Raw genomic sequence first — 26,105 nt, 5'->3', positions numbered from 1 at the left:
GCACCGAGATTATCGATATTTAGTAATGCACCGAGTTCATTAGTCCATTTACTGTGACAGTTATGAGTAGTGTTTACCAATCTAAACACCCGAGTCAATGACCACACAGAACACCTGCAGAACTGCATAGCAACTCTCTAAGATCACTGTTATTTTACTATTATTTGTATACTATTATGATATTAATTACAATTTTGCTTTAAGCTTTAGCTTTTATTTTAATATTTTTAAGTTTTAGTAATTGTATGTGCTTGTCATTTTTATATTTCTATTTAGATTTAATTTAGTTTTTAATAATTTGATTTAGTTTCAATTATTAATTTAATTTAACTATTTTGTAAAACTTTTGTATTTTTGTTATAGTTTTAGCATTTTGATTAGTATTTTAATAGTAGTTTAACTTTATTTTTAATTCAGTTTTAGTAATTTTCTGTGCATGTCATTTTTTTTATATTCTTCTATTATTTAGCTTTCATTTATTTTTATTTCAGTTTTAAAGTTATATCAGTACTAACTTAAATCTTTTAATCTATTCTAAATATTTAAATTCTAGTTTTAGTAATTTTGTTATGTGCCATTTTTATGAATCTTTGTCATATTATTTATTTGTTTAAATACTTTTTATGCATATATATTTAAAAATTTTTAGTATGTTTTAGTAATTATAGTACTAAAACTCATTTAATTTCAGTTCTAAATTTTATGCATGTTTTTAAGTTTTTTAATCCATTTATTTTTACAAGTTTTCGTTGAAAATTGAATTTTATGAATTTTATGTGATTCTGCCAATATTATGTTTTATGTTTTCTATTTAACTTTAATTTATTTTTAGTTTAGTAATGTAGTAATTTTAGTACTTTAATTTTAATTTAAGTTTTAAACTTCATTGAATATTTATTTATTATTTTAGCTTTATTTGAATTAGCAAAAACACATTTGAATAGTTTTAGATTTAGTTATCAACAACAACACTGCTTGAGATCCATAGAACACTCTGGAATCTGCATAGCAACACGCACAGTTCACGGAACTTTGAGGAAATGCAAACATCCATGAATGCATTTATTTCATAATTATTACCATCTTTCATATTACTGCTGTTGTGGTTTTATAAAAGCAATTAGCCCCGAGAGGCCATTCTAATGATTTTACAGCAGTTAAAGAGGGTTTTCAGCTTCACGTCATGCCTAATTATACTCTTTTCTGGGGTAAAATCATTGTAACATGGTCTCTCATGGCTTATAGCTTGAGTTCACATATATGCATGTAAAATTCAACATTTCATAGTTTCAGAATTATTTCATTTACAACAAGAATGTTTTCTTTTTCTTTTGGACTATAAAAGCAAGACTCATCTCAACTTCTCAAGGATAACACAAAGTCAAAGACTGCTTTTCATTGTGCTCTTTGTTATTATAAAATAATACATGGCATCTAGCAAATACATAAAACAAATATAGAAAACATAAAAAGTTAATCTAACAAAAACATTTTTACCTTATCAGAGATTAACTGCAGTGAATTGCAGTCAAAATAGCTGTGAAAATTCTGAACAAATAATAAAGTAAATAAAAATATCAATACATTGTATTAATAGTAATTATAAATATGTATGTACTATAATATTAATAACAATTTATATTACACTTATAATTTATATTACAATTATAATTTCCTTTTAGCTTTAGCTTTCTTTAAAAAAAAAATTGTTAGATTTTGTATATTTCTATTTAGCTTTAATTTATTTTCATTTCAGTTTTAGTAAATATACTCTAAACTAAAAACTTTTTTTATTCAGTTATTTGTCAAGGCAACTTTTAAAAGTACTTAGACTGTATTTATTCTAAGTTTTAATTAAAATTTTAGTCTCACTTGTCTGTGAAATCTGTGAGATCTCTCATGCGCGCCGCGGTGGCTGTCTGTCAGTCACACACACACACACAACAAGAACGAGCGCGGCGCACTCACACGCATAAGGGGCCGTTCACATATCGCATCTTTTGCGCGCTCAAGTTCGTTATTTCAAATGTAGGCGCGGAATGCGCGCTCATAATGGAAGCGACGCGGTCAACATTGAAAGCTCAGCCAAGATGAAGGAACAGCTGATAGCTGTATGTGGATTTTAAATTAATTTAGTAGCAGTGCTACTGCAAGCAGTTTTAAGTGCTGCAAATCCATTTATCCATTGCTGAAATTTCCGCGTCTTCATGGAGAGAGCAGGTCATGGTTGCTTAGCAACGGTAGATTCCTCAGGAGCGCAAGTGCCCGAAGGCTTTGGGGGAAAAAAATCAGAAAGCGGCGTGCCTAGTGTTTTCCATGCGTTTTTAGACGCGATATGTGAACGGCCCCTTACAGTACGAAAACTCCTACTTAATACAAAGAGTGACGATGGTGGAGACAGCAAAACGTTCCAAAGTGTGGTTATACTTCACTAGAGTTGATGCAGACAACGCTGGTTGTCATAAGTGCAACAACATTTTTGCATGTAAGGGCGGAAACACAAGCAATCTGTCAAAGCATCTTTCAAAAGTGCATTATGTGCAGACAGAGAAATGCAAAGTTTTTGACTGCCTAACACAACACAAAGTAACACAACACAAAGTACTGATAAGAATACCGTTAAAGTACCGGACCGTTAAGCAGTATCGGTAAGAGTAGTAATACCGTTAAAACCTTAACAATACCCATCCCTATATATATATATATATATATATATATATATATATATATATATATATATATATATATATATATATATATATTCACTTTTATTTTACCCAGTGTTGTTAATGTTAAGCCTACAATTAAATTGCTTTAAACTATTTTAGTTTGATTTCAAGTATATGAAATCAAGTTTCCACCTTAGTTTAAGTTAACAATAATCAACCCTGTTATGTACAATGAAACTGAGCTACAGGCGAACTATACTTAGCTCTATTCTGTGAGATAAATGCATTCAAAAAGATGTGTGTTTTCTTAAAAGAAGCATTTTGATGGCAGAAAAAGACATACTCTCACCATGTGTGGCCCATCAGAATAAATAAACAGCATCTGATGGACATAATTTTCAGTCTGAATCGTTTCACGCACACTAAAGCGGTCTGTAATTGAGGTTACGGCTCCTCACAGAGACATCACTGAAGGCTTCAGCTTCCTCACACTGCAATTAAACTTCTGTATTATTTATTGCACAGTAATCAGCACAAGAAATGGGTTAAGCAGTGAATGGCTGCAATGTGACTGCATTCGGCTGCAGTGACGTCACAACCTCAGCGTGAACATTGCAAAGTCTTGCAGCCCTGTCTTAACACGTTTGGCTTTTATTTCTGCTGAGAACGGCTGGGGAAAGACTGGGTTGCATCTGAGCTCTGAGACATTCATTCAGGTCCAAACACTGTAGCTGTCATAGTCCTTCTCCTGGGAGAATAAATACAACTTGCCAGATCTCTTCAGAAAAGAGGTAACGTTGCTTCCTGAGGTTTTCATAAAGGTCATCCGGTTGGACAGTCTACAGATAAAGATCCTTTTTACATGACAGTTTGCCAGTCTTGAGGAACTGCTGCGACACGAGCTATTAAAGATCTAGAGAAATGAATGCCAGGACTGAGTCACTTGCTAGATGTGCAATTGTTTATTGTACATTATTAGTGTCAAGTTTAATACTGTCACTTTGAAAATCACAATTGTTCTTGGATGTTTCACCTGACTAAAATAAGCTTCAAAATTATAAGCATCTCAAAATAATAAATTAAGACATTATAAAATAAATGAAGACAAACTGCAATTACTACACTGTTAATTTTTTTTTTTTTTATTAAATAATAATGTATAGGTCTTTCTACATCAAAATCTCACATTTAATTCAGTATGTTACTTGCCGTTTCTTTGTAATTAATTGTGAAATTTACTGAAAATTGTTTCTACACCATTTATTTTCAGTGTAATACTAGAACTTAAATATATAAAAATGTGCAGCAGAATAATTCATAATTAAAAGAAGAATAATTTAAAAAAGAAATAAATAGGACAAAACAAATATCTAAAAATATAAAAATAAAACATAAGAAGACAAAGAAAAGATACAAATATAAATATGCCTTTGAAAGATACATGGGGTGTTCTTTAAAATGCTATATATAGGGAGCGTCTCTGAACATCGTAATTACGGTGTGTGTTATCTGCTGCGCTGCTAATAGCTTCATCACCAAATCATCATCATAACAATAAATTAACAGGCTCCAGAGGTGATATTTATCTTACAATGGTCTATTATTTAATATATTGATATACTTTTAAATTATTCATCCAAGTTCAAGTTTAAATATCGAAAGTACAAAAGCAAATAAAAAATCCGGGAAAAAAGTAGTTTCAATGCACACTACATTCACTTAAAGAAGCAAATAACCTTCAGAATCATGCTATTAGTGGTTTAGTGACTATTCAAGCTCTTGGGAGATAATGAAGGACAGAATGAACACTGAAATAAACACTTGAGCTAAAGCCAGTGGTTATTTCTCAATGAAAGGAAGATGCTTGTACCAAAACAAGATCATTGATACTGTAGCTGCTACAATCACCATTTATCAGCAAACTACTGCACACAGGAGTCCCACACTCATTTTGACTAAAGAATACCTATTCAAATTTACTCAAAACATAAACTGATTTTATTTATATCTGTTTTTATTTTTATTTATAAATTACACACTTTTTCACTAACAAATCATAAATAAAAAAATTAAATAATAATAATATATTATTGAAGTAATAATATAATAATAATAATAAAAATACCTTTAAATCAACATGTTCCTTCTGTCTGGACAAAGTAATGTTAACTTATTAAAAAACACAAAAATTGGTGGTTAAATAATGGTGCACAAGAGTTAAATCCACGGACTAATTCCTCCTGTAACTTAAGATATTTGAAATCTTATTTTGCTTCCCGGTGGATTAAAATCTGCTTTTCAGTTGTGTTTGCGGTGCGCACGTGATGTTAATTTCATCTGACATTAGCTCTGTTAATTTAATCTAATCTACTCTTAAAGGGCCAGTGCGATCAGTGCACACATATGTATAGTAATCTCTCTGATCTCGCCAATTTGTGACGTGGCTCTTCCAGGCTTCCAGTGGCGTCTTCACACACAGTATCTGTTCTCAATCTCTAGCACTGCAGAGGGCACCTTGAGCCTCCATCAGGAGAACTCCTCCACACAGCACTCCGACTTAATTGGATTTGTGCATCACACACAAATTGTGACATTACAACTTGACGGCTGAGTAGGTCGTGCACCAATTACTAAAGCTCACGGTGCGAGCGGTCACCGCCACGGAAGCTCGCCTAAGACTTCATTACCTACCAGGTGCTTTCTTTTTCATTATATGCTGAATGAAGTGGTGCTTACCATACACCGAGTGCTGCTGTTTGAGTCAGCACAGGATCCACAGACGCAGAGGACGGCAAAAGAACAGCCTGTGACTGTGTGTTTGGCATCTTTAATGAGACACAGCAATCTGTGTAATAATTTTTTAGGTGAGAATGTAGTTATTTAGACAGTTTGTTAATAAAGATAAAGTCTATTTGAAAATTAGCTTTGACTTTTTTGATATGTGAGCTCCAGGGAATCAGCGGCTGTTCAGCACTTATGAACCTCCCGAGCACAGCCTCACCTCGACCAGCTCTTCTGGTCCAGACAAATTCATTATAGGTAGGACACTTGAGCTCAAACTTGATTTTTACTCCCATTTTGAAGTTACTATACTCTGCCTTTGCATTGTCGGCAAAAAGTAAGAAGTCATGCCAAGGCAAAAGGCAGTAACGGCTACATTATACACAATATTTGGTTACTGATGATTTTTATTTAAAAAAGTAATTTAATAAACAATGTATATATAAAATAAAATGTTTATAGTATTTATAGTAATGATTATAGTAATATTTCAGATATTATAAATATAAATTTTATACATATACACAAAAATATTTTATATTTATTATTACAATTGATTATAACTAGTAACTGTAAAATGTAGAAAATTCAAAAGAACAGCATTTATTTCAAATAAAAATGACAGTTATAAATGTCTTTGATCTATTTATTGGATGCTTTCTGTATACAATATTTAATTGCTTAAATAATATCAAATATTAAAATAAATAAAAATAGAACCGCAAACTTCTCATATTTAAAGCAAAATCTGTCCCACAAGACTAACCAAGTCACACTTGTCTGCATAAATTCCCACGAAATGAAGTTAAATTAAACATGCCATTGAAATTAATTTTGAGCTCTTGAATAGGTCAGGCAGAATAATTACTCCCTCAAATCACTGTGTAATACTGAGAATAATTTGTCAAAAAGCAACTCAAAGCACTTTTAAAATGATTGTTTGAATTATTTTTGAATATTTTTAACTGGAATTTCATGTAAATGAGCCAACACCCTTCTACAAATCTGATCTCCAAGTCTATACATCACACAAACTATTCATTTATTCATAAAAACAGCACAAATAATATCTCATCACATCACAACCTAGCATATCTCCTGGAGAAAATTTTGGATACTCCTAATCTTTCCTGCAGCTCTGTTCATCACTCTGTTGTCTCGCTCCCTGTTTCTCGAGCACAAGCCGTATCTTCCGTCAGCTAACCCTCGGCTATCCACAGCTGGAGGGGCAGAGGAAAAGCAGGAAGGAACATGAGAAAAGAGTTTCCAGCCGGTGCAACTTGGAAATCTCCCAAACCATCAGCCAGTCATTTATCTGGCTGATGGTACACAGTTTTGCTCAGACATCCATTACTTCCACCAACCTAATACCATCCTTGGGTGAAGCCAAAATATATCGCTGTCAAAGCACATGACTGCAGAAGTGACACCGCCAGGCCACGGGCAGATCCGGGATCAGTGAATATTCAGGGCCTCTGTGAACATGTGTGAGGTCGTACTTTGGCAAAATACTGGAGTGAGATATGATTTTTTTAAACATTGTATTTGTTTTGAGTCATTTTTTTATGAAGTAAACTTCTCAACTTTACTGAGGCGAAAGCTAAAAACGTTCCCACTAACCTCAGGCAAGGCAAAATATCAAAATTTGCTGTGTTATCAAACTGAACGGGACACTGATAAAAGTTCTCTGTCAGCGACGTTCCGGGTGTTTTTGAGTTTGTTTACAGGCAGTTCTGCTTGGATAAAATATAGCTGCTGGATTTGTGAGGTTGATAGAATCATGTCTTATTAAAAGAGTTTCACAAGAACCACGAATGTCTTCAACAAGTTCCTCGAGCACAACTGTATATTCTATGTCTACCTGAAATCTTTGATGCGTATTATCTGAATGGAAAGAAACTTTGACCACAAAAGTCAACAAATGGGTTCCAATGAGTAATCTGCCTCAGAATCTTCAAGGTGTTTTAGCAAAGCTCAGTCTGACTGCATGTGGTCTTTGAGGAGTGTTTTTTTTACTTGCAGCCCTCCCCTACAAGCCACATTTGTGGAGAATTTGTGATATTGTTGTCACATGCACACAAGGGCCACTTTTTTTGGTCGCCTCTTTGACCAGTTTCCTCCGGCTCTTTTATCCAGTTTGGAGAAACGTTTTGATCCATGGAGGGTCTGTTTTGTACCAAATACCTTCCACTTCTTAATAAAAGACTTCACTGTGCTTCTAGGCATTGATAAAGCCTTTGAAATGTTTTTGTATTCATCTCCTAACTTGTGCCTGTCCCCAACTTTCTCCTGGAGATCTTTTGACGGTGTCTTGCCACCCATAGCTGATTGTTTGCTTCAGTTGCACTATCATGGACTGAAATGCTTCAGGAAAGCTCTTTTCATGCTGAGTTAATCAAAATGAACACAACTGATCACAGTTACAGGTCAAAGGGCTTTGTGTGCCATTGAGAAGGTGGTCATCTACACTTGACTGAGTTTATGGTTTTCATTTTTAGGAGAGGGTGATCCTATTTCCAACCCGGTCATTCAGTTTTTTTTCTGACTTTAGTGTTATATCTAGGTTTCAAATACAACTGAAAAAAAAAACCTGAATGCTGAATGCATGCTGAAAACTCTTACAATCATAAATGAATGGCTCAAGGGACTTACAATTTCCTCTTTTGTAAAGCAACGAAAACATATTCCATGAGAGGCTCAAATTCCTCTCATTAGATACCCACCAGGACTAAATATGCCCCTTTCTGGGATAATAGAAGAAGATGAAGCTTTTTCTGGCCACGAGCTCAGTGAACTGAGTCGGAGGGAGTGAGCCACCCCACCGAGCGCTACGCTCCAGGAGGCTGGCTATCGAACGTTGCCCGCGGTATATATATATACACACACACACACACACACACACACACATATCAGCTCATTGTCAATGCAACATTTCTTACTTTCATTTAGTTTAAATTGAAATACTAAAAAAAATATAAATAAACAAAAAAAAAAACTACACTATACTGTACTACTAAGACACTGCCAGAAAACAGGTGAAAAAGGGTTCAAAATGTGTCCAAAGTCAACTGTGCATCCATTTTTGTGGAATAAAGTGCTCTAACCTCAGACTGTGAGTGTGAGCTCAGTAGGGTGCACTGGAAGGCTTGACAGCTTCTTCAGGTTAAAGGACAATAGAAACAGGATCACTGTCAAAGCGTTTCTGTGGAGGGACGCTGAATATCGGCCGGAACCGACTGGAAGTGAATGGACCCTCAGGGGGGATTTCTCATCTTTGAGAATAAAGCTTTTCTGAGCCCAGTGACTGTGAGAAGGGGCCGTACAGCACTCGGTAGCCGGCCATCCATTAATTTGTCACACCTATGATGGTGTCTAATGGAGTCCAGGCTCACTGTATATTTGTCATGGGACTACCAGTGAAGCGTCTCCCTGAACAAAACAACACTTCTCACTGGGAAACGTTTCTTTTACTAAGTGCACTACTGTGTGCACAAACTGCTAAAACTCAAGCAACCTTCAACCTTCAAGCAAATTAAATAAGCATTAGAAACAACACGGCATACAATATGAAGACTGAAGAGCATTTATCATGAAATCTGCCAGAGCACGAAGACAAATCACATTTACATTCAAGAAACAAGCTGTGATTTTCAGTGTTGCTTTTCAAGTACATTTATCTTTTGTTAAGGATTTTTATACATATTTTATTATATACACTGAAAATGTATATACACTGTAGTTTTCTGCCAAGACATTAATTTATCTATTTCCAAGCATTTATTTTATGCTAGCATTAATTTATTAATTTGCAAGTTGTGCAGAATTGTGCAAAATTCAAATTAAAGGTAAAACACCTATAAAAAATAAGTCAATATAGAAAGTTTCTTTAAATTAATAGTTCATTTTATATATATATATATATATATAATTGACATCCAGCGACAAGCTATACTCCATTTAAATGTACTACACAGTTTGCTAATCATTTTATAATCATTATGAACGCAGTTTAATGACCTCATATTAATTTAGAAACTACATGAAATAATTGCGCTTTAAAAATTAATTTATCACACTTCAGGACCATTTAAATGAGCTAGTTAAGGCTAAAAGGGTAAAGAAAAATGGAGAGCAGTTAAAGTAACTAAAATATTCACATCAGTTTTAAGCTGAAATACTAACAATCTTGTTTTATTTATTTATGCATTTGTTACTTTAATATGAATGCTTCTTCATTTATACGAGATGGGGGAGAATTAATCTAATTTCCATGAATTAAAAAGATATAAAGGGCAAACAATAGAACCATGGGGGGCATATTAAACAACACAAACCATGCAATAATGTCTCAGCTGCACACACAACCCAGGAAATCAAGAAGCAGGGTTTGATTTGAATAGTGTTCGAAACAGCCGCACAGAGCGTGTGAGGTCATGCTTTACGCACCGATCTCTGCTCTAATGCTCTGTATTGTTGCACTCATTATCTGAATGAAATCAGCGATTATATATATAAAAAAAAAAATTCCAGAGCTATTTGGCTTTATATCTATATGAGATCATTAAACACAAAAAGGAGTTTACAGGGGGAAGCATTGCTTTTATTTGTTTTGGAACAGCAATCGGCTGTATTTAACAGTTTTCCCTGTGCACAAATAAAAAGCAGAAATTCAATCTAAACACTGTTTCATGGCAACAACTTATCCAGTAGTGTGACCCTGGGACAGAAGCCGGCTGATGCGCTCATGCTGGGTGCCACAAATGAAGCGAACAGTCGCCGTGAGAGAGGCCTTACTGAAGATGTGCTTCTAAGCGTGAATGATTTCATGGCTTAGTGCGTGAAAACCTACTGTAAGACAGATGGTGGGCCGCAAAAAAGGAGGGTTAGAGATCGAAGGAGGGCAAGAAGGATGGGACTAAACTTTGTAAGCTTTATTTTTCATCAAAGACGGATGTAAATCATGGCATATGGACATATTTGTATCAGTAATGCAATGTTCAATGCTGAGTCCAAACTGGAGATGGTTCATGCAGGCCACAGAATACACACACACACACACACACACACACACACACACACACACACACACACACACACACAGAGAGAGAGAGACACACATGCTAGGTCATAAAGTTGCAATCTTAGTTTTATATATTAATATAATAAGTACAATTACCAATATATATATATAATTTAAATAATACATTTTTTGCCAATTTTATATTTAATGTAAACATAAAATTTAAGTTTGAATTGATTTTTTTTTATTATTTACGAATTTAAGCCGATTAAACATTAATACATACATTAAAAATGTATATGATATGTATAAATTCCAACTTCAATTATATATTTAACCTCGATATGATATTAATAATAATTGTATATTTATATCATTATATTTATAGTTATAAAATATTTTATTCTTATTTATATTCTGTTATCAATTTAAATAATATAATATTAATATACACATTTCAACTTCAATTTGATATTTATTTATGCGGTGAAATATTTTTTATTAAAAATTAATCATTCTAATTATAAACATTGATACAATTATCAGTTTAAATATTAAATAAAATATGAATATACCCATAAATATACACATTTCAACTTTTTGGTTTTTCATTTATATAAATGTATAAATTAAATCTGTTACAAAAAATATATAAATATTAATATATAAATTCAAACTTACATCAAATGTTTTGATGATTAACAGCAACAGCACTAATTAACTGACATTTAGCATGCCCAAACACTCACTCATTTGAATGTAAAATGTAATTACTGTATCTACTTTTTATATAATTTTAAAGTGATATCACTGATGGACATTCTTCATGCACAGTACAAGTACTCAGCTGATGAAACTGGTTGCTGATCATTATTATTATGGATGATGATCAGTTTTATCGGGTGGTTGCAGCCCTACACAACACCAAAACATCATACATACACACACTTCTGAGTATTTTATGCTAAACAGCCCTCATCACATTAATCAGGCAGCACGGCATCTTTCTGAAACACCAGCTCGTCCACATCTCAGTGTTAGTTCAGCACTGACACTGCGTAAATGACGGGGGAAGTACAACCATGGAGAGTGTTCGTTTGTCTCAGCTGATCAAATCCAAATACACACCGTTCAACATAACCCACCTGAAAAGCCCTGGCTGCAAAGTCAAATTAAATATTCAAGGTATACAGGCTGCTAAAACTCCAATAGCATGCTATATGCTTGCAAAAGTAAGTGTTTATCCCTGTGGCACTACTGAGCGCTGAGGTACAGCATGCAGTCGCTCAGCTAAACTCACAATAATGAGAATTTAATAGTGAGGAGTTGGGATAAGATATCAGTTTCACATAAAACACATTCAGACTGAACCGCTCCGTCGGGTGAAGGATGCTAATTAGCTAATTGCAGCACACATGCATACATACGTACATGCTTGAGGGCTGTATACATGTAAAATTCATATAAGATGGTCATATGCAGCTAATTTCTGGCAAGGAAAGGAAGTCTGAATCTGAAGTTTTGGGTTATTAAGTGCAAAGGTATCGGGTGGAAAGTTGTTACGTCCATAATATGATGGACATTAAAGAGAAATATCAAATCATAGGCTGGTTTTGACAGACTCATGCGCTGATAGGGACTCCTGAGCTACTTTCAGGCCTGTAATGAGCTGCGGAGGGCTCCTTTAATACCGGCCATAATGTTTTTTTGATTGCCCCGTTTAATCTTGCCCTCTTGTGACGCGCACAATTGGAGCATCAGACGATTTCACCGTCCCACTCCAAGAGGTTAAACACGTTCACATGAGGAGAAATGAGCATTTCCCATAATGCAGTGCTTCACATAGCCTATTGGTTTTCTAAGTTCTGCTGTGCAAAGTTATGTTAGTTATGTCAGAAAGATCGTATTCGGGAGCTCAGTGCAATTGTACGACATTATGATGTCATAATTACAAGAGGAAAACTTTGCATTTTCTTCAGGCTGAATTTTCTGAGCGTTAATTAAGAAATCATTGTTGAAACAAATTGATATTGATCATAAACTGTAATTATGGACAATCGATTTTGTGTAGTCAGGAATAGCAAGTAAGCTTGTAAGAAAAATACTTGTAACTATTATATATATATGCATGTATATGCATAATTCAGTAATATAAATGTCAATATAAATAAATAAATAACAATATACATAAGCAATAATTATCCGGAAAGAAACTTTTCTTAAACTGAGAATTTCCGAGTGTTAATTAAAGAATCACTTTAAGCAAACTGATATTGATCATATACTGTAATTATAGTGTTGACAGCACAATTGATTCAGCAGGCGCTTTATGTACTGCTAATGAGGGGTAGCATGAAAGCTTGCTAGAAAATACAGCTCATTTAGCTGGTTCATAAGGAGGATTGTTTGACTCTTCCATGATTCTCTGTAGCAGTACTAGAATGATAAAACAGCAGCTGAAAACCTATGTAAATCTTTTGCTCTTCAATATGGTGAATTAGCACTAAAGCCTCCTGTGTCCATCATTAGGTTAAAAAAGAAAGAAAGACAGAAATCACTTATAACCCAAATCACATTGACTTTACATTTTCCCGGATGACTTGAATCCAGCATTTATGATGAATGATATCTGATGCTGGTAGATCTGTGATTGGTTTCAGGGTTAAGAAGCAGGTATGGGAACAGGACCGGGCTGGGACACAATTTCAGGCTGGGAAATCTCACACTCATCTAGGCCACCCTACACACCCACAGACAACCCTATTATTTGTATGGCCATCACATAAAAAAAGTCTAAATCCCTAGGCTCTGGCTGTGCAAAATGATTAAAGGTTCTCTCTTCAACTGCAGCTTCATTTTTCCTTTTCTTCATTTTCCTTGATATCTCTTTCTTTCTTTTGTGTCTGTGTGTATTTTTTTTTTCACTTTTTCTTGTACTTGTCAGTTCTTCACCAGCAGCCCTGCTATTATGAACAAAACTGTCTCCACCTTATTGCAAAAACACCACATCATTGTAATTTCTTTGCACAAAATCTAATTTTGAATGTAATTAAAAGTATTACAGGACAATGTGTTGTTGTTATTTATCTTAAAATGACTTAATTACCCAAGATTGACAAACATATATCACACAAATTCATACAAAAAATATTACAACAAATTCCTCTCCTTCCTTGAGTCCCACGCATTACTAATTACTCTCTGTTCGAAATAGTTTGACAGAAGCGAGAACGTTAGCTGATTTCTATAGCACTGCCGGTCAAGACTAAAAAAAAAAAAAAAAAAAATATAAAACAAAACAAAAAATTCACTTAGTTGGCAATCAACATTTAAGTACTAAAATAACCTTAACTAAATAAACAACTAAAAACAAAAAACCTAAAAATGTATATTTAAAAAAAAACTATAAAACAATTTCTAAAACTTTAACAAAAACTAAAACAGAAAATATAAATATAAAATGTATTTAAAATATATTTAAAAATATATATAATAATATTTATGGACGTTAAGATAGTCGCTAATATCCAGGGTAACAAGAACCATGGAACTAAAACAAAACTAAAACCATTAAAAAACATTTTCAATAGTTGAAATAAAAAAACATTCAATAATCATGCCAAAGCAACATTTTGGTTTAGTTTGTTGAAGCAACAAAAAATCAAAAATTGTATAAACTAATATATAAACTAAATATATATATATATATATATATAGGTGTGTATGTATAGACAAAACAAAAACTATTAACAATGACAAAAACATAACAAAATAAATAAAACGAACTAAAATGAAAAAAACAAATTGAAAATCTAATTCAAAATATTAACAAAACCTATAACATCAATGAAACAACACATGACAAACACACTGCTAGTTTCTAAGAATATCCAGTTCTCTTCCAGATTTGAGTGTAAATGTGCAACATGAGAAACCATCACAATGCATCTGTGCATTCATTCTCCCCTGAGCTAGTTAACTGCAGGACAAATTACCTTTCCACGTGGTCCAAGTTTCCAGCCACCCCGATTCCTCCGATAGTGTAGAGTTTCCCATCGTACACCAAGCTGTTGTGCCTGCAGCGAGAGACGGTCATCCGGGACACCAGGTTCCAGTTGTCCAAAAGAGACATGTAGCACCACACATCTGCCACTGTCACCCCTGACTCCGTACCACCTGGAAACAAGACCACGCACCATCACGCCTTGACATTGCACAATGTCAGTGTTGAAAATGCTCTAAAAAAAATCTGGGAATAAATTTACAACTGTTTATTGATGCAGCTCGGACACCAAGACTTGTAATACGACCCCAGAAAGTACCAAAATAAGCTGGACAGAAACGCGACCTTGATAAAAGATTTGTTGCACTTATCTGGCATGGAGACCAATAGATGTTTTGATATTACAGAACGGAAGAATCTAATGGGGACTCAGATTAATGTAACGGCAACAGCGATTCTTCATCAGATCATTGCAAAAAAACAGTCTGCGTCTGGGAAGTGACCACAGAGTTTGTTCGCACTTGATATACAACCTTCCCTTCAAAATCTGACATACCTGACAGGTAAATATTGTCTCCGGCGGAGATGACGCTGAAGAATTCACGGTCGTAGAACGGGAGGCTGGCTAGAGGATACCATTTGCTGTTCTGAGGATTGAAGCAGGTGACGGCCGTCAGAGAGCGCTGGTTCATACCGATCGCCTGCCTTCCTCCCACCAACACGATCACCTCTGCTACACCTGCGGGTTAGACCGAGGATACAAATATATGAGGACTTGATGGCCCCTGTGGTGGCCATGTCAATGTGTTGAAATAGAGAGTCTGAAAAGGCTGGGACTGCAGTTATTCTTCATGGCAGATTGATGGACTGCAGGGACCCCCAAAGAAGACTGCCGTTTCTCCACACAGTTTCACATTGCAGCTATCTTATGTGGGAATCTAAAACCCAGAGAGCTGCACTACAAAAATAAATAAAGGCTCACTGGAAGAAAATATATCATTCATTTTTCTTACCCCATCAGCTATTTATTTATTGTTTGTTTATTTATTTATTTAATACTTAGCTTTATCGTAAAACTAGAATTAAAACTTAAATTTAATCTAGTATTTCATACTAGATACTTTTTCTGAACTACTTGTGCATTTGAAAGTGAAAGTGAAGTGACATTCAGCCAAGTATGGTGACCCATACTCAGAATTCTTGCTCTGCTTTTAACCCATCCAAAGTGCACACACACAGAGCAGTGAACACACACACACACACACTGTGAGCACACACCCGGAGCAGTGGGCAGCCATATTATGCTGCGGCGCCCGGGGAGCAGTTGGGGGTTCAGTGCCTTGCTCAAGGGCACCTAAGTCGTGGTATTGAAGGTGGAGAGAGAACTGTACATGCACTCCCCCCACCCACAATTCCTGCCGGCCCGGGACTCGAACTCACAACCTTTCGATTGGGAGTCCGACTCGAATAACCATTAGGCCACGACTCCCCTGGCCTATTTCTATAGCTAATTTCAGAGTAGGCATTTTAAGTATCCTAAAGACACATAATAATAATAATAATAACTTTTCTTTACATTAAAAAGGTTAAATTTACTCGTTCAAAAGTTGTTGTTTTTTTACTTTTTAAGAAATGAATACTTTAAATTATACTTAATAGGAGACATTAAATTAATCAAAAGTGACATCAAAGACTTTTGCTTTGCTACAAAAAAACAAAAAACATTTCAAATAAATGCTGTTTATTTGACCTTTGTATTTATCAAAGAATCCTGAAAAAACTTTCTGACCCCAAACTTTTGAATGGCAGTGTGTGTAATATAGATTAAACAAATATTAAAACATAGCACATAAAATCTTGTCCAGGTTACCCAACATCCCATATGAAGAGTCTGTCTGTGCATGTGTGTCCAATGAAGAGTGTAAGTGAATTATCAGAGCTTAACTAAACTCATAACCATCTGTTTGGATGCATGCCCTCAAGAGTCTTACAGCCCTGGGCACATTGGCTTCAACACTACATGAAATGCATCACGGGCACCTGCGCACTCATCCATGATCCTCTATTCTGCTACTTTCATTTTTATAAAGTGCTCAGATGAAATTTGAGTGGTTAGCATTTGTAATAACAAACACAGTTATAACACAGACGCTTTTTAAAGTCCGATCGGATGAGCCAGTATATACACCTGTGTCCACCATTGCATGGCAACCCTTAGAGTTACAAAGCAGCCTTCCAAACATAAATAAAACACAATTGCTCTGTTGATGGTGGCCAAACATAGTCTTTGGTGGGTGTAATACTACTTTGGTAAATACAGCAGATACCAGATGCTAAAGACGCCAGAATGTTGCTATAGTTACAATGCTGTCAATCATGGCCGTTTCGAGAGAGAGCTCTGTTCCACACACACACACACACACACACACACACACAATACAATAGTTTAGCAGTTTCACTCCTGTATATTTCAATGTGGTTGTCACTCCTGAGTCTTTACAGTGTGTACGTGGCCACCGAATTGGATCAGTGAGCAACCGCCTAACAGCATTCATCTTCAACAAATGAGGTCTAAATGTTCCTGCAGAAGGAAAATGAAAGAATCCCAGCATCATCCGGTGTAATTCTATCCAGGTTTGCGCTTAGAAAGCCTATTGTTGTCTGTGTAAGGGTTCGAGTGCTTCGACTTCCTGCATCATGTCTACACCGGCGCAGGGCTGGTCATCAAATCGCCTCACAGAGACCGGCTTTTGTTTAAGGTGCAGGGAGAAAGGCGGGAGAGAGCAGAGAAAAGTGAGAGAGCGACGTGAAGACATCCTTGAGCTTCATTTAACCACTGGCTCATCTTTCTGAATCAATACTTCCCCATGCGCTCCCCTGACAACAGCCGCCTGCCTGATCCATGGGCTTCTCTCCGCTCCAGCATCCTTTTTTTACAATATTGTCATCGTTTTCCCCTTCTCCATTTCTCTCTCTCTCTCTTTCCAAATCTTGGCTTTTCTCTCCAGGGCAGGTAAAAACACAACTGGAGTGGAAAAGAGAGGAACAAAATAGCAAAAAACGAGAGGAAAAAATACACTATGAAGAGAATTGTCTTAACTGAGACATGAGGAAGGGACAGACTTCTCTGATGCTCGCAGCTGAAACATATGGTGCCTGATCTGGTGGAAATGAACCACTCAGCATCCTTCAGGCAAACAGGTAGAGCAGACAAACATGTGCAAATCAAGTGAAAGGTCCATTCTTTACTGTCTGCATTTTGTCAAATCAAAGTAAATAGATATTGCATTCTATTTTTAACAAATGCATAACATACACAGTAAATATTTACATTTTAATAGGTAAAAACCTACTAATTGGCCAGCAAATATTTCTTAAAAAAGCTCAAATAAATCAAAGATGTAATAGATTTAGTCACTACATAATTTCCGTACTTTCATGCTTTACATACTTTCAATACTTGTTTTTATAGAATTAGTAAATTGTCATAATAAAAAAATGAGTAGATGTTGATTGGTAGTGTATTCCTGATGATGAAATTCGCTTCCATTTGCTTATTAACTGAGGACGAAAAAAACATGGCAGGTCTATTAGAAAAATCCCGTTCAGACAGAGTGACGGGACATCCAGTAACTGACAGCGAGAACTGTATATTAATTTCACTGGAACCCCTAGAGAGCAAACACAGCCATTTCTTATTTCCTGTGAGATTTGAGTCTGTTGGAGCAGCAGGTGACCTTTTTCACCAAAGTGCTGCTGGAGCAACGTTTCATTCCTTAATGAGGTGTGCCGATTTCAATCGAGTTAACTCCATTCAAACAGGTTAAATCAAGCTCAATCATAAAAAAGTAAACAAAAACAGAAGTAAACAGAAACAGGAAGTGAGAAAAAAAGTGAACCAGGAGGAGTCCGGCCGGCACCTGTCAATCAAGCTGGATGTGGGGAAGCACATGGTTCCCACATTTACTTTTCCTTTTTGCCTGCCTCCTCCACTGATGTCGACGTAAAAGCTGTGTTGAGTAGTGATGCACACCTTTGACAGGTGAGCTTCTCCTCGCTCGGCATGCACAGCCTCCCACAGGACAATCACACCCGTCTCTTCCGCCTCACTTCCCCTTAATGAGTCCTATCTATGGCATTGGCTCAGAGGCTGCCATCGGTAAATAACGGTTTGCCAGACGGGATGTCAGGGCGGCCAGGTAGCTCTTTCCCCTACTGAGCTAAAGAGCGATAATGATAACATCCAGAATTGTGAACGACTGTAAATAACGGTCTCTTTTTTCTCCTCCTGTGCCCAATCTCTCCTTCACAGCGGGAGGAAACCCAAACCTGCTCAAAACCACCACCACCTTGGCCTAGAACAAGACCTAGAATCCCCCATGTGAGACCGGGCTTGATTTCCATCTAATTGCCCTCGTCTTGCTCTTCCCAACCATTAAAAGCTGGATGTGGAAGAGGTTTTTGAGTTTAGAAAAGAGGAAGCTCTCTCTTTCTCTCCTCCGAGACTCTTTGATGGCTGCGTTCTTGGGCAGAGATAAATTGCAGCTTTGAACCCGCTTGTCAGAAAGACGTGGCGGGTAGTTGACGCTGGGGGCGCGGGCATCCCTTACCGTCTGAACTTTGTATGTATGGGCTTATACCATGTCACTTCACTGCCCTCCAATCCAGTCCCCAGTCAAAAAGCATCACAAATGAAATGAGAGGATAGGTAGGGCCTGTAGTAGTTATTAAGCACTCTACCTTGGAAATACATTTTCTGGGAATTAGGATGATGATGATGATGATGATGATGATGATGTAGTTAGGGATAAACGTGTACTGAATGAATATAATATACAAGTTTAACTTTTTGAATGGAATTAGTGAAATAAATCAACTTTTCGATGATATTCTAATTATATGACCAGCACCTCTACATTTTGAATGCATTAAAACACATTAAACATGTTTAACTAAAATAAATACAAACGTTTTAAAAAATGTTGTACCATATTTTTGAGAATTCTCATAATATTCCATAAAGCTCCATTATAATCCATTATAAGTAGATTAATAGCATATTAAAATATTTTCAATCACTCAATCAGTCTTTTGACAACAATGTTTCACCATATTACTGATAAATTCCATGAAATTTCATAAAACATCATGATAATCAATTATAAATGGATTAAAACACATGCAAATATGATTAATTAAAATAAATCCAACTCCTGGCAACAATGTTTTACCATACTTTTGATCATTTCCATTAAAAAATCCATAAACTAAACAAATTATAAAAGGATTAACAGAGGCTTTTCTGAGAAATGGCTAAAGTTGGATTGGTAAGTAATGTTTTAAAGGGATAGGGATGGCAAATGAAGTTTGGAACCACATGAAGGTGAGTAAATGCTGACAGAAATGTCATTTTTTGGGGGTGAACTATTCCATTTAGGCAGAGCTCTGAGAAGAATCAATTGCAGCACATTCTGGCCAGAAACCATCCAGACTTGGGGTCATCTGACCTTCATATAGAGCAACCAACCATGGCTTGCTACTTCCATGTGACATTTACACAAGAAAGGGGGTAAATCAGAGTAACGGGTACATCTGAAATAGATTATAACACTGAAAGCAGAGCATAATCTACAGATGTGCTCAAGGCTACTAAAGTAAGTGCCTCAAACAACTGATGCCACAAGGCTTGCCAAACTGGCAAATCAAAAGCCCTCATTGTAACAGACTGGGAAATAAAACACCTGGGAGCAGGCAACTTAACATATTACATAAACATGACTTTGATTCTCAGTGGAGTGATATAAACCTGCTTGTGTTAAGCCAGCCAATCCAATCAATCTGCTGTTTTGAGAAACACTTGTATTTTTTTGTGCAATATAAATCATATTTAGGATTATAACCAATCATTTAAAGATTTAGGGACACCAAATTAAATATTAATAAATATCATAGAAAAATATCATAGAAAGGACGTGTTCATTCAACAGCCACTTTAACACATTTAATTATTTAATGTCATGGTAAATAGATAGACAAATAAATAAATAAACACAAAATATTGCGCTGTAATTGTACATTAACATTTTTAAGAATGAAAAATAAGGCCATTTTTAAATGCAGTTAAAAATACATTCTGAGATGTGGTGTTCTTCCACCCTAGTCCAAAAAAAGACATGTATTTAATAAAAATGAAGAAATACATAAAACAATTACCAATTGCTATAGGCACAATTTTTGCATTTCAGTGTAAACGGACCAAAACGGAGACTTGTGGCTGCCCACGTGATCTCTGTGTATCTTTGACGACCGTGTAACCATATCATGTCTCTGTCAAGTATGTCGCTATATTTGTATTGGCATGACTCCCAATCTACATTTTCGGCCACTTTGTAATCATTAGTTACTTTGAGTAACAATTCCACCTCATCATCTGTCCACACAAAGATGTCCTTGCTTTTCCTTGCCATCATGCTCATTGTTAAACCTGCCAGTGACTAGCAACCAACTTCTTGTTTACACTTTTACGTGCATGCCCAGTGTGCATGAATGGTCACGTGACATGCATTTACGGTTATGTAATGTAGACGGAGATTGTTTCAGAAACGCAGCTGAAACGCCGGTGTAAACGCGGATCGTTTTCATTCTAAAATGCTGTTTTAAAATAAAAACGCACTAGTGTAAACGCCGGGGCCTAAGTTGGAATTTAAAAGGCATCTGCAATTTAATTCTTAATGGTGCATAACTCAAACTCACATACAGCGTGGACACCAAAATGCTGTTTAAACTCAAACAGGAGCTTTTCCGCCAACATTACAACCTCTTAAACTACCGGAGCCAATTTTCCACAATGGTTCCTGTTCACAAATGAGCTCTAAATGGAAAAACGCTGTTAAATTTACGGTCCACAGGCATGCTGTCTGAAGCTGAGACTAAGAGCAGCTCAAACTCCAGTCACAATATCTGCACATAAACTCAGACTACACTGCACTGCGAGCTGTCATTTACAAGGAAACCAAACAGCAATCAAACGGCATGCCACTGCCCTTCACAACAAAAGAAATAGCTCCCAGACAGGAAGTAAGACATGATTTTGAGTGAGCGTTGTGCTCGGGAGAGAGAATTTCTTCCTGTACTGTACAGCACTGCAGCATACATTATCTATTCTCCTCTTAACAGCAGTGTCTCATTTAATAGTTTATCAACCAAAAATGTTAGTCATACTTGAATATTGGTGGCATTAAGTGTGACAAAAATTTCCTGGCAGGGGAATTTAAAACACTGCAGGCCCACTGAGCCAAACACAGCTGCAAAATCATCCACTTTAAAATGTAAATTTCATCCAGCTACTGTAGACGAAGGAAAAGCAATCAACAGCCGAAATGTACTGAGCAAAATGTTATGATTAGTGCTGATACATTTATCATTTCCATACTCTAGGATGGATTAATCCAACGAAAAGACATGTGAACAAGAAATTCAATTACCATGGTGATTTGTAAAATGAACAAACCACCAATTTTGATGCAATAGTCACAGAATAGTCTGGCGTCAGGATTGGCGCAGAGCAGCTGACGATGGCTGAAACTCCTTCACGATCATGCCCAGTTTTTCAGATATATACACAGGCATCTATAGAGACGCTGAGCTTTATCAGAGAAAGAGACTAATTAAACCGACTAGACCCTGCGCTGAAGGTTAGACGCAGAAAGCAATGCGGTTCGCCCTCCAGTCATCACACGACTAAATCAATTAAACAAACGCAGACGCACTGCAAAACGTCGCCCTTCCGTCCTCACCTTCAAGCTGCTACTTTGGCGATAAAAGCAGTTAGAGAAATGAGTCGGTAAAAGTGGTTTGTGGTCTGTAAAGGACTGGGCTGAGTGTCAAATCAGCACAATCCAATACATTTAACTCCTTCTGCAGCACGCCAGCAGTCGACTGAATGTTGCACTCTAAAGCGGTGACCGCAGTGAAGTGTGTCAAAGCTTTGTAAATGTTCGCTAAAAGGAAGGACAGATTCTGAAACAAGAACTAATTAGTTGACAGCAGCAGATATACAGCACAAAAATGACATGACAGATCAAGAGAAATAAAACTCATTCAGTGACAGGGTTACCAGATGACTATAAAAAAAATATCAGACCGCTCCAAAATGTGGCCTACAGGGTAACCTGCATACTGTGACGAATAATAATTCAACACTTTGCAAAGCACATTCACCATTGATCAAAAGTTTGGGGTCAGTATTTATTTTTTATTTTTTAAGAAATTCATATTTTTATTCAGCAAGATGGCATCAAATTGATCAAAAGTGACAATATGGACATTTATGATATCACAGATTTTTTATTTCAAATAAAAATTGTTCTTTGGAAATTTCCAATCATCGTCATCAAAAAACAAAACAAAAAACATTATTATTAGAATGATTTCTGAAGGATCATGTGACACTGAAAACTGGATCCTGAAAATTCAGCTTTGCATAACAGGAATAAATTACATTTTAAGATATATTTAAATAGAAAACTTTTATTTGAAATGATTAATCTTACTATTTTTACTGCATTTAAGCAGCCTTGGAGAACATACATTACTTAAAAAAAACCCAACTTCAAAATGGTAGTCTAAATTATTGAAAATGACTTCTGTAATGTCTAATCTTTGGACACAAAAAGAGTAAAACCCAAGCTAAAACTCTCCCTGTTTTACATTTCGCACATAATCGGCTTATTTACTTTGGCACCCATATTAACAGGTTGCTGCTTTCACCTTTTACACGGCGCAAGCACTGAGCTCAATTTCTCCACCTGTAGCGAGCTTAACTCGCAAATAAAATGCACTGTAAATCTTTGTATCAACTTGTCTCTTGCTATACTGGCTTTTATGAAGCCACATAAAGTGATAGACTGAAACTACTCAGCTATTCAAAACAAGACTTATGATGGGCTTGATGCAAAGAGATGTAAACAGAACTGTCTATACACTGTATCCAGATGATTTTGAATGTTTACACCTTTGCCTTAGGGTTAGGGTTATGTTCTGTGTAGATTCATTACCATTTGTAAATTAACACGGATGTCTTCCTCACATAAACTACATTTCATGGTTACAATAGGTCACCATAGCTAGAAAAAGCATGAATCACTATAAGGGTAGATCAAAAGACGAAGACTAATTATCAGGACAAATGGCATCCCAACTCTCTTAGGGTGCTTTGTTCTTCCTAATGAATGAGAAACTGCATATAAACACCTTTGGAAAGAGACCTTTATCAAATAGGCAGATACTTTCATCCAAAGCCATTTGCACTGCATTCCTTGCAAACCCATAAAATCATTAATATCCCCCAAAAATGGGCCGACTGCTGGAAAGTATATAGTATGTATTAATATAGTTTAGAGAGTTGCTATGTGGTTGCTTGAAAGTTTTTGCTGGTCTCTATAATATTTCGGTCTCTAGATATGGCTCAGGTCCTTCCATTAATGCGTATGGCATTAAAGTCAATGAAATTTTATGCCAGTTTTATTATTCACAATTTAAAAAATTGTAAGTCTCTACAAATATGAGTAAAATAAAAACTAAAATCTTTATTCTCTTAAATGTTTATTCTCTTAAGAAAAGTCGTCACAATATCAAGCTTCTGCTTTAGTAAAGCTGTTCACACATCATATTATGTTCAGGGTCGGAGTTAAGCAGAACAGGGTCACTTTTCACAGTTCTTGTCCCTTATGGCTCCTAATTACCCACCTGACCTAACCACAAGACAAGCCGCTAATCAGCTACAAGTGTGGGTGAACTAGATTAACAAACCCTTTGTTATTTGACAATAATTTGAGTCATAGGTGCGAAGCCAGTCCTCTCTGCCAGCACACAGCCGTACAGAAAAAAAGAGACTGTCGTGAGTTTAATTAGGACGGATTGCCCGTCTACACGAGTTACTGGGTGTGAGCCAGGTGTGTCATCGCCCTGATTTGCTCATGTGGCAGAAGCAGAGGGAAGAGAAGGGCCCAGGTGAGTCCATCAGTCTGAAGACAGCTGGCACTTACCTGCAGCTCTGAGAGAAACACGCACGCATATCTGAACGCTCTGATCGAGTGCATGCTTGGCGAGGAACCTTTCATGGGTGACATCACAGCACCCCTTCTGTGTCTTTTCATACATAAGAGACTTATCAGCTGAGCTCAGGTGGAGAGCGAATGCATTCAGTCGCACACAAACACACACACGCACAGCAATTACAAACTCCTGGCAGCACTTCCTCAATCTCTGTCGCTAAAAAGAAAGCAATTTGTGCTTCCCTTCGTCTTTGACTTCTACCCTAGTTTTCGCTCTCTTCGCCGTCTCTTTTTCATAAACGGGTCCTACGGGTGACAGGCCCTCACGCTGTGTTTCATAACCTCCATCAGATGGCCCGCCAGATGGTCAAGCCAGAGACCAGTTCACTCAAGAGTTTTGTACACAGCCAAACAATCAAATACTTAATAAGAAATGCCGAACGGAGACAAGTCCATCCTTCGTAAGCAAATAAGAGGCACAGATGTTGAGAGAAACACAGAGGACACGAGTCCACACAGCCTTACAGAAAATAGGACTGGGTGGTGCCATTAAAAAAAGAGACTAAATGTAGGTCAACCAAAAATATAAAGGGTTAAAAACTGACCAATTGATGATTATTCAAATATTATAAACAATACCATAGAATTTTCAAAGTACATGTCAAAAAAATTATGATAATAACAGTCCTTTGATAATAAAATGCTCAAAAACGATGTATTAAATGTACATAAGTATATTCTTTTGTGAGTTATTATTGGATATAAACAATTCAAAACGATTAAATCTTTTTTGAATAAAGTTGCCAGTCAACGACAGCTATTTTGATGATTTCCACTCAAATTTAATGGATTTTAGTCTATTTTTCTGTGTGAATATTTGATTATGCAATACACCAAAATAAAGACCAGCATCTGCTTAAAAAAAAAAACGTTTTATTCTAGCTTAAAACATTATTTTTTTTAATCAACACTTGAATATAGGTAGGTTTCATGAAAATGCATAATTTTGAGCAAAAAGCTGAGAAAATCACAGTTTTGTCTAAAACTACATCTGGATAATATTCAGTACGATTATCAAAGCACAGATCCAGTAAATCACTTTAATCAATACCTCTAAAGCTTGCACAGACATACCACTTCCTGGATCAACTATTTACTCTGTAACATTATGTAGTTTCCATTTATATGCTGTCTATTGCTGACGACTGCATCATTTTTTATTTGCATCTGTTTACATAAGAGCTCGTTTCTCTATCCTGTTCATGTTTGTTTTTGTTAGGAGGTTTTGCACTCGTTCAGAAGATGTGTATTAGCGCCCACGAATGTATAACAGTGAAAACTCGAAAAACCGAACTCGAAAAACCAAAAACTCGTCAATGGTGGGGAAGCGTTTTCTTCTGAAATGACGAGATAACTCGTCTATGACAGGGAAAGAGTTAATCTACAATCTGGTGAAATCACAAAACCATCATGGTTCATTTACCAGCTGTCATAGCATAGAAACAAAACTCACTCAGCATCATAAAATTACATTTGTTTACCAATTACTCTAACTCCTCCATGCAGAAAATAAGTTC

The 26,105-nt window shown here is 36.1% G+C and overlaps 1 protein-coding gene across 4 annotated transcripts in view; it reads right to left on the bottom strand.

Moving 5' to 3' along the window:
- The window catches only part of LOC132092162 (kelch-like protein 29), a 240,087-nt gene that overhangs the window by 9,756 nt on the left and 204,226 nt on the right, over positions 1–26,105 (bottom strand). For all 4 annotated transcript variants that reach the window (XM_059498263.1, XM_059498264.1, XM_059498266.1 and 1 more), the window contains 2 exons: positions 15,030–15,212; positions 14,466–14,646 (listed from right to left, as the gene is read on the bottom strand). In XM_059498263.1, coding sequence (XP_059354246.1) covers positions 14,466–14,646; positions 15,030–15,212 — 364 coding nt within the window. The remainder of the gene's footprint in view (positions 1–14,465; positions 14,647–15,029; positions 15,213–26,105) is intronic.

This window comes from Carassius carassius, chromosome 18, assembly GCF_963082965.1.
Source record: "Carassius carassius chromosome 18, fCarCar2.1, whole genome shotgun sequence".
NCBI lineage: Eukaryota > Metazoa > Chordata > Actinopteri > Cypriniformes > Cyprinidae > Carassius > Carassius carassius.
The sequence above is the reverse complement of the archived record's forward strand: the minus strand, read 5'-3'. Positions and strand labels throughout refer to the sequence as shown.